Source organism: Miscanthus floridulus, chromosome 3 (genome assembly GCF_019320115.1).
Source record: "Miscanthus floridulus cultivar M001 chromosome 3, ASM1932011v1, whole genome shotgun sequence".
Taxonomy (NCBI): Eukaryota; Viridiplantae; Streptophyta; class Magnoliopsida; order Poales; family Poaceae; genus Miscanthus; species Miscanthus floridulus.
In genome coordinates, this window is record NC_089582.1 from 146785015 (window position 1) to 146796673 (window position 11659).

At 42.5% G+C, this 11659-nt stretch overlaps 1 protein-coding gene and 1 pseudogene across 1 annotated transcript; one reads left to right on the forward strand and one right to left on the reverse strand.

Annotated features, from left to right (window-relative positions):
• Nucleotides 1-1388: 1388 nt before the first annotated feature.
• LOC136544655 (4-alpha-glucanotransferase DPE2-like) lies at nucleotides 1389-8056 on the forward strand (annotated as a pseudogene).
• Nucleotides 8057-8768: 712 nt separating this feature from the next.
• On the reverse strand, nucleotides 8769-10476 carry LOC136547422 (uncharacterized). Its single transcript, XM_066539371.1, has 2 exons — nucleotides 9675-10476; nucleotides 8769-9598 (listed from the first exon to the last, which is right to left on the reverse strand). Exon 1 carries the CDS (start codon nucleotides 10408-10410, stop codon nucleotides 9922-9924), a length of 489 nt encoding a protein of 162 aa, XP_066395468.1. The 5' UTR covers nucleotides 10411-10476; the 3' UTR covers nucleotides 8769-9598; nucleotides 9675-9921.
• Between the last annotated feature and the right edge of the window lie 1183 nt (nucleotides 10477-11659).

The window sequence follows — 11659 nt, forward strand, 5'->3', positions numbered from 1 at the left end:
CTTCGAGGGAGAGCCGTAGAGCCTTTGCCGCTCTCTCACTCGCTCTGTTTTCTTTGTCTCCGCCCTCGCTGATTCCCTGCCCGTTTGTCGCCATTGCCGCCGGTCGTGCCGGTCAAGGTACGTACCCTATGCGCCCTTCTCTGTTAACTGGCCTGATTGGTTTCTTCTTCTTCTCGCTGTGCTTGATCTGTTCCCACGGGCTCCACTGAGCTGCTGCTGGTTACTCGTTCTGGATGCGTGGGTCTTCTTGGCCAGGTCAATACTAGCACGGGAAGGCGTAGTGGCATAGGAATGTGGGCAAACTCTTGGTTCCACGAATCTGGGCCAACTTTTTTTTTCGAAGGAATCCGATTCCTGAATCTTGCATGCCTTGTTTAAATTACTGGAGAGGTCGGCAGGATCAGAGCAGAGAGAAGAAGGAAGAGGAGGGATGGAGGAGGAGAGAGAGAGAGGGAGCGCGGAGCAGAGGATGGGGAGGAGGGAGCAGGCAGCGCGACGGCGTCCGGCGGCTCGGTACTGCGACGGCAGCAGCCAAGCGGCGTCGGCAGCAAGCGCGAGCGCGGCGGTGCTCGGCCTCGGGCGGAGCTGGCTGGGTAGCGGGGCTCCTGCGCGGCGACCTTGGTGCGGAGAGCTCGGGAGCGGCTCCGGCCACGTCGGGGCGCCGGCTTGAGCTCGAACCTCCGACCTTCTTCTTTTTCCTTCCCTCCGATGATCCTCGACAGCGACCATGGCCGGCCTATTTATAGCCGGAGTAGGTCGGTTCGGCGGGGAAATATCTTGGCGGCCAAGGGAGCGTTGCCGGCAGCCATGGTTGAGCTGTCGACGGAAATCTCGGAGCGGATGAGATCGACCGCGGGAGACGACGACGGACAGAGGCGGTTGGCGGGAAATATCTTCGGCAGCCCTGTTTCACGTGCTCGAGGAGGAAGACGGCGTCCGCGGAGACGACACGGTGCGTACGCGGATCGCAGGGGCAGGGCGGTTACTAGTATTTTACAATCGGCCTGCGGACAAGTATGCGAGCTGGAAAAGCAGACCTGACATGCCACGCGAACAAAGTGGCAATGTGTTTTGATGTTAAAAACATAGCGCCAAACCTAAAAATACTATTTTAGAAGTTGTTATTAATAATAATGGTAAAAAGTTAAATATTCTGAAGAAATGGAAGAAAAATGAAATAAAATGAAAGGGGTAGAATAGAAGAAGGTATATATGTACGGGATCTTGTATAACCATTCGTTTCATGGAATCTTGATTGATCATTTTGGGGGGCGAGAAATTATGGGATTCATTCTTCAGTCGTGCCAATCTTACATCTTTGAATCTTTCGCACGCGTACACTACACATTCAGCTTCCTGATTTCTCTCTTCTTCCCTGCTTGAAGGACATGGCGAACTCGGGGCCAACGTCGGGAAAGAAATCTCTGAATTCGGTGACTTTGCTGTTCAAATTGCCGTATTACACACAATGGGGGGCAGTCTCTTCTGATTGCTGGGTCGGAACCAGCACTCGGGTCGTGGAATGTCAAGCAAGGAGTGTCTCTGAGTCCTGTCCATCAGGACAGTGAGCTAATCTGGTGTGGGAGCGTGTCTGTTGTTGCTGGCTTTACCTGTGAGTACAAAATACTATGTGGTGGATGATAGCAAGAATGTTTTGAGATGGGAGGCTGGGGAGAAAAGGAAACTAGTCCTGCCGGAGGGCGTTAAGGAAGGAGATGTAATTGAAATCCGCGACTGGTGGCAGGTACTAATCATTTTTATCAGTAGCGTCTGTATATTTATGTTCTCTACAGTAAGCAGTGAAGTAGCAGCAATATATGATCTTACATTTTTAGCTGAATGGGGCTGCATCTGATCGTTTTCTTCTGGATAAGATGTGGATTGTTGTATCCATTGTTGGTTCCCTTGCTATATTAGAAGGCTGGTTATGGGGCATTGCTGTTTGTCAGGTTCACAACAAAGAAGTTTCTTTGCTCTGTATAATGTTTACTAATGGTCTTGTTTGCATTCAGGATGCTTCTGAAGCTTTATTCTTTAGAAGCGCATTCAAGAATGTCATTTTCAATGCTACTGAAGGTGTTAAAGAATCGCAGTTCGGTGTCCCTCAACAAAAGTTTGGATCCTGAAGGTATCATTTATATGAAAAAACCAATTGAGTGAGCAGGATCAGAGTGTTAAATCTACAAATATCTGAGATTTCGTGATGAATGTATTGCTGAAAAAGAATTGATATAGCATCATGTCTTCACATGTTAAATATATCAAATGAAGTTCTTCCTACTCTAGATGTCTAGAGTTCTCTTGTCTCTCTCAGATGATTTATTTTTGGTGTGCTCTTATGTATTGTTATAAGGCAAGTTCCCAGATAAGATTATCCTTGGGGGTTGGGGCTTCTGATTTTTTCTTTCTTTTGAAAACATGCAGGTTACATGTATTATAATAAAATGTAAAAGGGAAATAAGAAAAAAAGAATGAATTTCTATTTTTGGAGCACCACATCAAGTTATCAGTTTTTTTTGTCTTATATAATACTTTCCCTGAGCAGATATCGTTGTCCAGTTTGTAATTAGCTGTCCTCGGCTCGTATCTGGCTCTACTGTAAGTACACTTTAAAGATGTCTTTATCTTTTATAAACTATCCTTAATTGTTTTAATCAGTAACTTATTTAATTAATTCATACCTCTTGCTGATGTCCCTCACGTCCACTGATAAACGAACTTTAGGTCGTCGTCACTGGAAGTAACCCTCAATTAGGAAGATGGCAAACTCAAGATGGTCTCAAGCTGAGCTATGTTGGGATTCCTTGTGGAAGCAAGCTGTGCGTTACGGAAGTCTGAGTTCCCTGTAAAAATATCCTTTTGCAAATGATTGTTCCCTTAATCTTTTATTGGATGTACCATATTGATGAATATTGTTTTGCCAGTATTCCTCAATGCACCATCCTTTTTAGCTGTTGGCTAATATCACGTCCTTAGATTTTTCTCTGAGATGATTGTCCTTACATCTTTTCCACATACAAATACTGTCAAATCAGTCAAGCAGGAACTCTTCATTGAGCTTGGTCCAACAGGGAGGTTAATGTTGATTTATCGTCACCCAAGCAATCCAGATATATTGTGTTATCTGATGGTGCTCTCAGGTAATGTATCCATAGTGTTATCTGCAAAGATGCATGGGTTCATTGCAAGAGAACTTTCTAGGAACTGCTTGACCATATTAACTAGAACCATTGACCATGCTGATGATGCATTATAAAGCAATTAATAGTATTCAGTATACATGAGCATGTGCTTGACATAACAGAACCATGGAACTTCATACTTGGCTAACAAATCAGAGAATCAGTATGCATCATACACAGCCAACATTGTGTACTAATACTTCATCTGCATTTACCAGGATGCACCATGGAGGGGTGCAGGGTGTTGCTGTACCCATATTTTCAATCAGATCAAGACGAGGACCTTGGCGTTGGAGAATTCCTAGATCTTAAACTTCTTGTTGACTGGGCAGTCAATTCGGGCTTCCATCTTGTTCAGCTCCTTCCAATCAACGATACTTCAGTTCATGGGATGTGGTGGGATTCTTATCCATACAGGTACGACTAATATTCAATACCAAAGGTTTCCTGCTTATAATGGTGGTCTTTTCTTGAAATCAGTAAGGACATTATCTAAACAGTAGCAATGCCCCTCATGTGTAGCTCCCTCTCTGTCTTTGCATTGCAACCCCTTGTACCTGAGAGTACAAGCACTTTCAGATGCAATTCCTGCGGATGTTAAGGTATAACCTTTGTTATGCTTTCATATTCATTCATTGTATGTCTTGGCTGTGTTATTTTATTTCACTAAATGTTTGAATGAGTTGTTCCTTCCTCACCTCATTTGGTACTCAATTTAAAATTTATTACAGGAAGAAAATTCAGGCAGGCGAAGAAGCAATTGGATAAAAAGGTTATTGCAATTTGCATATTGTTGCTGATTCTTGCATCTATTTGACTAAATCTCTAATATTTAGGTTACTTTCCTAACTTGAAAATGATCTGTAAATTAGGACGTCGACTATGAGGCAGCATTGTCCACAAAATTGTCGATTGCTAGAAAAAATATTCAATTTAGAAAAGGACAAAGTGCTAAACTCCAGTTCTTTCAAGCAGTTCTTATCTGAAAACGAGGTACATTCACTGCCATTTCATTTATCATGTGTAATCATGGTACTTGATTTCCTATTCCAAACTGTATGTGATAAGCTTTCACACTGAATTCTAATAGGAATGGTTGAAACCATATGCGGCATTTTGCTTTTTGCGGGACTTTTTCGAGACATCTGACCACAAGTCAATGGGGTCGGTTTTCTCAGTTTTCCAAGGAGAAGGTATTGAAAATATTATTCTGCATTTGGTACTTGAATCTTTTCAGTCGCTATAGCTTGCTAAGAACATATGTTGTTCTAATTTTTTATGAGAGCACATGTGTACTATGAGCACTAAGATGGTTTCCTTCTGTAATGTGTTTCAGCTTGACAAACTTATTTCTGAAGGTACTTTACACCATGACGTTATACGTTTTCATTACTATGTTCAGTACCATCTATATATACAAGTAAGTGTTGTCATTCTGAATTGCTCATAGTATTACTCTCGTGTATATATTTTTTTGACATTATTTTTATTCGCTTTTTTAGTTGTCAGAGGCAGCAACATATGCAAGAAAGAAAAAGGTTATCCTGAAAGGTGATTTACCTATTGGTGTTGATAGGAATAGTGTTGATACTTGGGTATACCCGACCTGTTTCGCATGAATACCGCTACTGGAGCACCCCCTGATTATTTTGACAAGAATGGACAAAATTGGGGTTTTTCCTACATATAACTGGGAGGGAGATGTCAAAGGATAATTATGGGTGGTGGGCGAGGTCGTCTGACACAGGTTATTTAGAATAACAATCGTTGTATGTCTGATTGGTCACCTTTTCCTTTTATTATTCATATCCTACTAGCATGTTGCAGATGGCAAAGTACTTCACAGCATACAGGATAGACCACATCTTGGGTTTCTTTAGGATATGGGAGCTTCCAGATCATGCTGCACAGGTTTAGTTGGGAATTTAGACCTTCCATTCCTCTTAGTCAGGTTAGTTTCTGTATCTGTTGGGCAAACTAAAATGGGCCAGAAAGAAATCTTTCGGAGTAGTTTATTAACTTGTTCTTGACTTCCAGGAGGAAGCTTTTAAGTGAAGGTCTATGGGATTTTAAATCGAATAGAGCCAACCATACATTCGTCAGGAAATTCTAGAGGTTGCTGTGTTCATAATGATGTTCATGTTTCAGATTTTTTTTCAGTGAAATTTTAGGCCACAATCGTGAAAATTCTTTTTTTCTCAGGAGAAGTTTGGATCCTTTTTGGACAGTCATTGCAGGCCAATTTTCTAAATGAGTATCAGAAGCCAGTGTTATGAGGTAATGCAATGAGTCATATTCTTTATAGATAACATATCAGTTACCCAAGAGTAAATTGCAAATCACAGTATAAAGTGTCTCTATTTTGTATTGTCAGTTGTGTGTACTTTTAATGCAATATCTTTTCTAAAATATTACTAGTTACTTTGATCTCACGTTGTTTTTTCTTCTTTGCTTCCACTTATATAGTTTAAAGGACGATTGCAACACAGAGAAAAAGATTATTGCAAAGATTCAAACAAGTGCTGAAAAAGTCACTGTGGCTAGAGAAAGAAGACAGTATCCGCCGTGGCCTTTTCGATTTACTACAGGTAATTTGGGTTCTTTCCGTTGTGATTTAATTTCATTGTTTGCTGACAACACTTTATTCTCCGTGTTATGACTTCTCCTAAGATATCCAGCTCCTTTCTGACTTGGTTTAAGTACATGTTGTTCTGCAGAATATTGTCCTTATCAGAGATCCAGAGGGACTCCACAAAATTTTATCCCCGTTTCAACCTGGAAGATGCATCAAGTTTAGGGACCTAGATGAACACAGGTGATGTTAATGGTTCTAAACTATAGTTTCTCTATTCTCCATTTCAAATTTGAGGGGGATTTGATCTTCCCACTTGTGATTAAATTTGGGTTCAGTTACTAAATGTTAATGACATAATGTAACAGTGTAAGGGCATTTGCCTATCTTACTTTGTTGTCTACACTCTTTGGGTACCCTTCTACCCAGAAATGAAATTAGTGTATTGGTATTTTGCAGTAGACAGCTTGTTCTCAAGAAAACAAAATTAGGGTACACCCATTTTAGGCTTTGCAATGCGTTTCTAATGAATCTAAGTTCATGAAATTTCATCCTCTCATCGGACATCATTTTACAGCAAAAATGTCCTCAGAAGATTGTACTATGACTATTATTTTGCTCGCCAAGAAAATCTCTGGCGTCAAAATGCCCTGAAGACTTTGCCTGTCCTGTTGAACTCGTCAGATATGTTGGCATGTGGAGAGGACCTTGGCCTTATCCCTGCTTGTGTTCACCCTGTATGACCCCTTCTCTAGAACTGCAAAGTTGTTAAGCCACTGGTTTTTACTTGACGTTAATAATAATAATGAAAACTTCTATACAGGTTATGCAAGAACTGGGGTTGATTGGACTGCGTATCCAAAGAATGCCTAGTGAACCAAACTTGGAATTTGGTATTCCTTCTCAGTATAGCTATATGACGGTGTGTTCCCATCCATTATTACAGTATTACACTCAGATAAATTGGAAATATACGAAAAGAGTGTTCTGATTGAAAATGGCTATGGAGATTCAGAGAGGCTATGTTGATTTATGATGATCAATTTTTGATGTTTTCAGGTTTGTGCTCCCTCATGTCATGATTGCTTACATTGTACGCGCTAGGTGGGGAAGAAGAGTGAAGGAAGAAGAAGTCGTTTCTACAAGACGGTAGTTGGCAGTGATGAAGAGCCCCGTCCCGTTGTTTGCACCCCGGAAGTAGTGCACTTCATTGTTCAGCAGCATTTTGACGCTCATCAATGTGGGGCAATCTTCCACTTGCAGGTGTGATAACTTGAACTTACATCAGTAGATTCAAGGATCTCTGTGTCTAAAATAAGCTGATGAGTCTACTTCGGATTTGGCATTTATCAGGACCTTCTTGCACTTGAAAGACAAGTACACCACAAGACCAGCACCAGTGAGAAACAATCAATGACCCCACTAACCCAAAGCACTATTGAGATTCCGTAAGTCAATTCATCATTCCCCAGCCTCTTTATGAAAATAAGGCATTTGAATAAGAAAATTATTTTAAGTTACTCTTGAAATGTTGCCTTCTTTATGGAAAAGCCTCCCATTCAATTTATTGACATGAGACGATAGCGCATATTTTAATTGTTGTATGGTCTGTGGTAGTCATGATGATAGATGATTGCATGATGTAGCCGCTGCCTGAAACTTAAACAGTTCAGCATATGTGTTTGCTACTATCTACTAACCATTTGATCTAGGCTCATCAGAGAGGTGGCAACAGTAGCTGAATTTAATATTTGGAGCATGATGCATATAGCCTGCCTATCAAATTTGAATGATTGAATAACAATACCAAGCTTTTAGGATACCATTCATTTTCATATGGGCCATTGAGCATAGCTTTCTATGCTAAAGTGGTATCTCTCAAGCTCCACATGCGTGATTTGCACTCCTGTTGTGAATTAATCTCGTAGAAGGCAATTCTTTTCCTTGGATCTAACTTCTCTCCCAACATTTTCAGGTGTCCATGTGACGTTGGAATCTCTGTTGGATGACAAGGACATCCAAGCAGACCATCAAGGACCTTGTCACAAGTAGCGGGAGGTCCTTCCCTGGAAAGAAGGTGGAAGGTGCCGACGAAAGCAGAGAGAAGCTATCTAAGGTGCAGTTGAATGGCAAAGCTTAGGAAAGGATTGCAAGAACAGCTGAAAGCGACCACGACTAGAAGTACATAGAATAAGTCGACAGATTGCATTACCATGTCGATTCGGGTGACTGTTTCTGGTAGAAAATTCTTTACCCCTGTGAAGTTCTTCCAACTCGGAAATAAGAAGTATCATCTATCAAGTCAGCAAGTGAAATAATTCATCCAATTTTGGTTTTCATTCGTAAATGTTCTTTGACGACCCAGTTATTTCTTGTTGGCGTATTTCTGCTTCAGCAAGTCATTGTAATGGCATCTTGTGCAGTTTGTGTTGTCCTAATCAACCAAAATCGGTGTCTGTGGTGCGTGTCGCATGTGAATAAATGCTACTAGTTCTTTTAGTTGTTTAATTTTATCTGTCTTTGGGAATAGATTCTGTTCCAGATTTGTGTTACACTAGAACTCGTAGTGGGGACAGTTCCATTTATTTTGGTGCTACTAAGCAAAAGAAAAGGTCATGGTTATGGATGGTTCTCCTCCAGCTGCTTTCCCTGAGAGCCTCTACTTTTGGAGCTTGTTTATTTATGCCAAATGCCAATTGACAAGAACATTAGGTTTTCCTTGCTATTGACGTGATGGCCCAAAGTGTTGGTTACACCAAATTCCAATTCAAATAAACACATTATTAGCAGCAACCCCTTTAATTGATGCTGTGGTCCTGTGGGTGTGAAGGTTTCTTCCTTGATTTCCAACTGGTTGGGCACTGTCATCTGAAAGGACAGCTTGAGCACTCTTTCTTGCTTCTGCAATTAGCATGCCCCTTCGTACTAATAGCATTGAAAAGGGTAAGCAACTGAACAAATGGACTTTGCCAGCTTCCCTGGCTCACAGTCACAGGTCAATCTTCTTCTAGAATCTAGAGTCTAAAGAATTTTTTTCTCTCCGGTAAGAAGTCTAAAAGATCTTTTTCTTTTTTCTTTTGGCGACGGTAATGAAGTCTAAAGTCTTTATTTTTCTTTCGGCCACAAGTCTAAAGCAGAGATATTTGAAGTTGAATGGGAATTGAAGGGGCAAAATGGACTTGCCATTCGCAATCAGTACTAATCTGTACTCCATGAAGTCTCGTGGTGGTACAAGTACAATGCAGCACATGTGTATGCTGCCCTGAAAAGCTCCGAAAGGGCCTGGGCAGCTGATTACCTCGCTGAAACGGCACAGATGCAACTGCAAAAATTAAAAAAAAGTTTATAATAAACCACACCTGTCGTGTGCTTTGCCTCCTTTAACGACGTCGCTTTACAACACCAAACCCATTGTGTAATATAATCACTTAATCAGTGGTTACAATTTCCACCTCTATCTTTTTTTTTTTTGTACTACTGTTTTTTTTTGGAGCAGACAGAGTCATTTGACACTGACAGCACCGACCTTGGAGTCTCTGACAGCAGTAACTGGCTGCATTCATCAAGTAACTGAAAACGAAGATCATCTTGGAAGGCACCGCTTATTTGCTCTTGCAGGCCCTGTCTGTATTCCTCCTCGGTGCCAAATAAAATTCGGTGGCAACACCACCACTGAATTTGGAGTTGGACGAGGAGGAAAGCGAGTTCCTCTTGTCTGCCACCACTCTCTCTCTCTAGAGGCAGTTGATGTTGGCATCCACTGCTTTTCTCGGAAAAAGTTACCTTTTTCTTCTTCTATCCGTTCACTCATTCACTAAGATCGAGCATGATCACGTTCTAGATTCTGGAATAATGAATGAATGTCGCAATTATCATGGTTTAGGTTGAAGGTTGAATTAAGAACAAAGTAAGCATCCTACCTCACCAACTAAACCATCAGTTTCTTCAGAATTCATATCATCATCATGTATGCTGCCGGTCAACGTTACAGGAGCCCAAGAATTTCTAAAATATTCGCTGTACAAAGAAGACCAAGAGGGTAAAAAAAAACATACTACATCCGTGTGTGTCGGCACAGCGATTTTGGCCTTTGCCGTCGTCGTGTATCTTGTGTTGTGAGCATGGGATTGCGATGAACTCGGATGCATGTCAAGGGGGTGGGTGGGTTCATGGGTACCCGGAGGCGAGGCAGTCCTCCCAGAACTTGCGGTCCTCCTCCTGCCGCTCCGCCGCGCGCTTCGGGTCCTCGGCGGCCTCCGGCGCCCGTGGGAGAGGAAGCGCCGTGATCGCGCCGCCGCCCGCCATCTGCTCCCACCAGGCGCCGCTCCCCCTCCCCGCCTTGTTTCTCCCCTCCCCCTCCTCGTCGCAGGCAGCTTCCTCTTGTTCTTGGTAGCTGCTGTACTCGTCTCCCTCCACGCAGCTGCTGCACCCGTCGTCGTCCATCTCCGCCTCGTCGTCTTCGTGGCAGCACGCGCTGCTGCCGCAAGAGGAGAAGGAAGAGGAGCAGGAGTCGGTCGACGCCGCGCCCGCGCCGTGCGGGCGCGGGTGCGGGCACGACTCCGCGACGCTCTCGCTGTCGCTGTCCTCAATGTCGTCGACACGGGGCCTCGGGAGCAGCGCCAACGGCGGCGGCGGCGGGTGCACGGCGGAAGCCATGGCGTGGGACGGGCGCGGGGCGCGCACGCGGACTGCGGAGCGGTGGCCGTGGCGAGAGCGACATGGACAGACACCGCCAGTATTTATAGCTGACCACGCGCCGAATTCGCCAAGCGGACGACGACTGCAAAATCCTTTTTATTTATTTATTTTGGAATGGGAAAAAAGAACGACTACAAAATCCTACTGCCGCAGATACGTATAACTATGAGCTTTATCGAAGCGCTCAGATCTCCTCTTATCTTCTCCGTCCACACGTAAAAAGACTCTAACATCATCATATATACAGTGATATCAGTCTTGATATCTGCTCACGCTTCCGTAACCATATGAATCATCCTCCACTCAGAGTTCACATGTCCACGTCCTACCGAGTTCCGATACCGATACAAAGACTGAATTCATATGTCCGTGTCTCTGATACGAAGTCTCAAAAGCCCATGTGTCCACATCCGTATTCTCATCCAATGAGGTTCAGTTAAAAAATCATACTAGACGCAATACACGTGTGCATATATATAGTATATTATGATCTACCAGGTTCCATATGAATTTATATCTAATTGAACTTCTCATAAATTATTAAACGGCAAGAGTGATAGGTATTAGCTGTAATAACACAACTGTTTACTCACTTACTCACAATTTAAATTAGTTATGAGCAATTGGTTAGGTTTCTTATGGGTACAACTTGCGTGCCCATCAAGATAGATTCGCCACGTGTGCTTGCAATTATTTAAAAGTTATATTCCAAGAAGCAGAAGACGCTATTCGATCAGTCGGTGGTATGAAACATTTTTTTTTTTTGGCAACGAAACACAAGTGAATCGTGGTGAACTCATAATTTCGATTTTACAGAAATAGGTTGTGTTCGTGTGCGTTTAGAGGGATATAACGCGTCTGTACTACTGTGTGTTAGAAAAAAAGGATAATTGCATTGCCAGTATTCAACTGCTCACTTTCGCCATATTTGTTTGGGCTTGTTTGGCTTATAAGCCGTATTTTTTTCAGACAACGAACATTATTTTTCTCTCATACCAAATCAGCCAATAGTACTTTCAGCCATAGCTTATCAGTCAAACAAGCCCAAACGAACACGACATTTGCCTAGAGTAATACGCCAAATAATTGAATAAACACCTGTACAGCTGGAGTAGGTATGTAGCATCAATTAGCAGAAGTTTCAGAGAGAGAACGTACTATCACAGCAAGAAACACTCACCTAACCTCGAAATTTTCATGTGAGTTA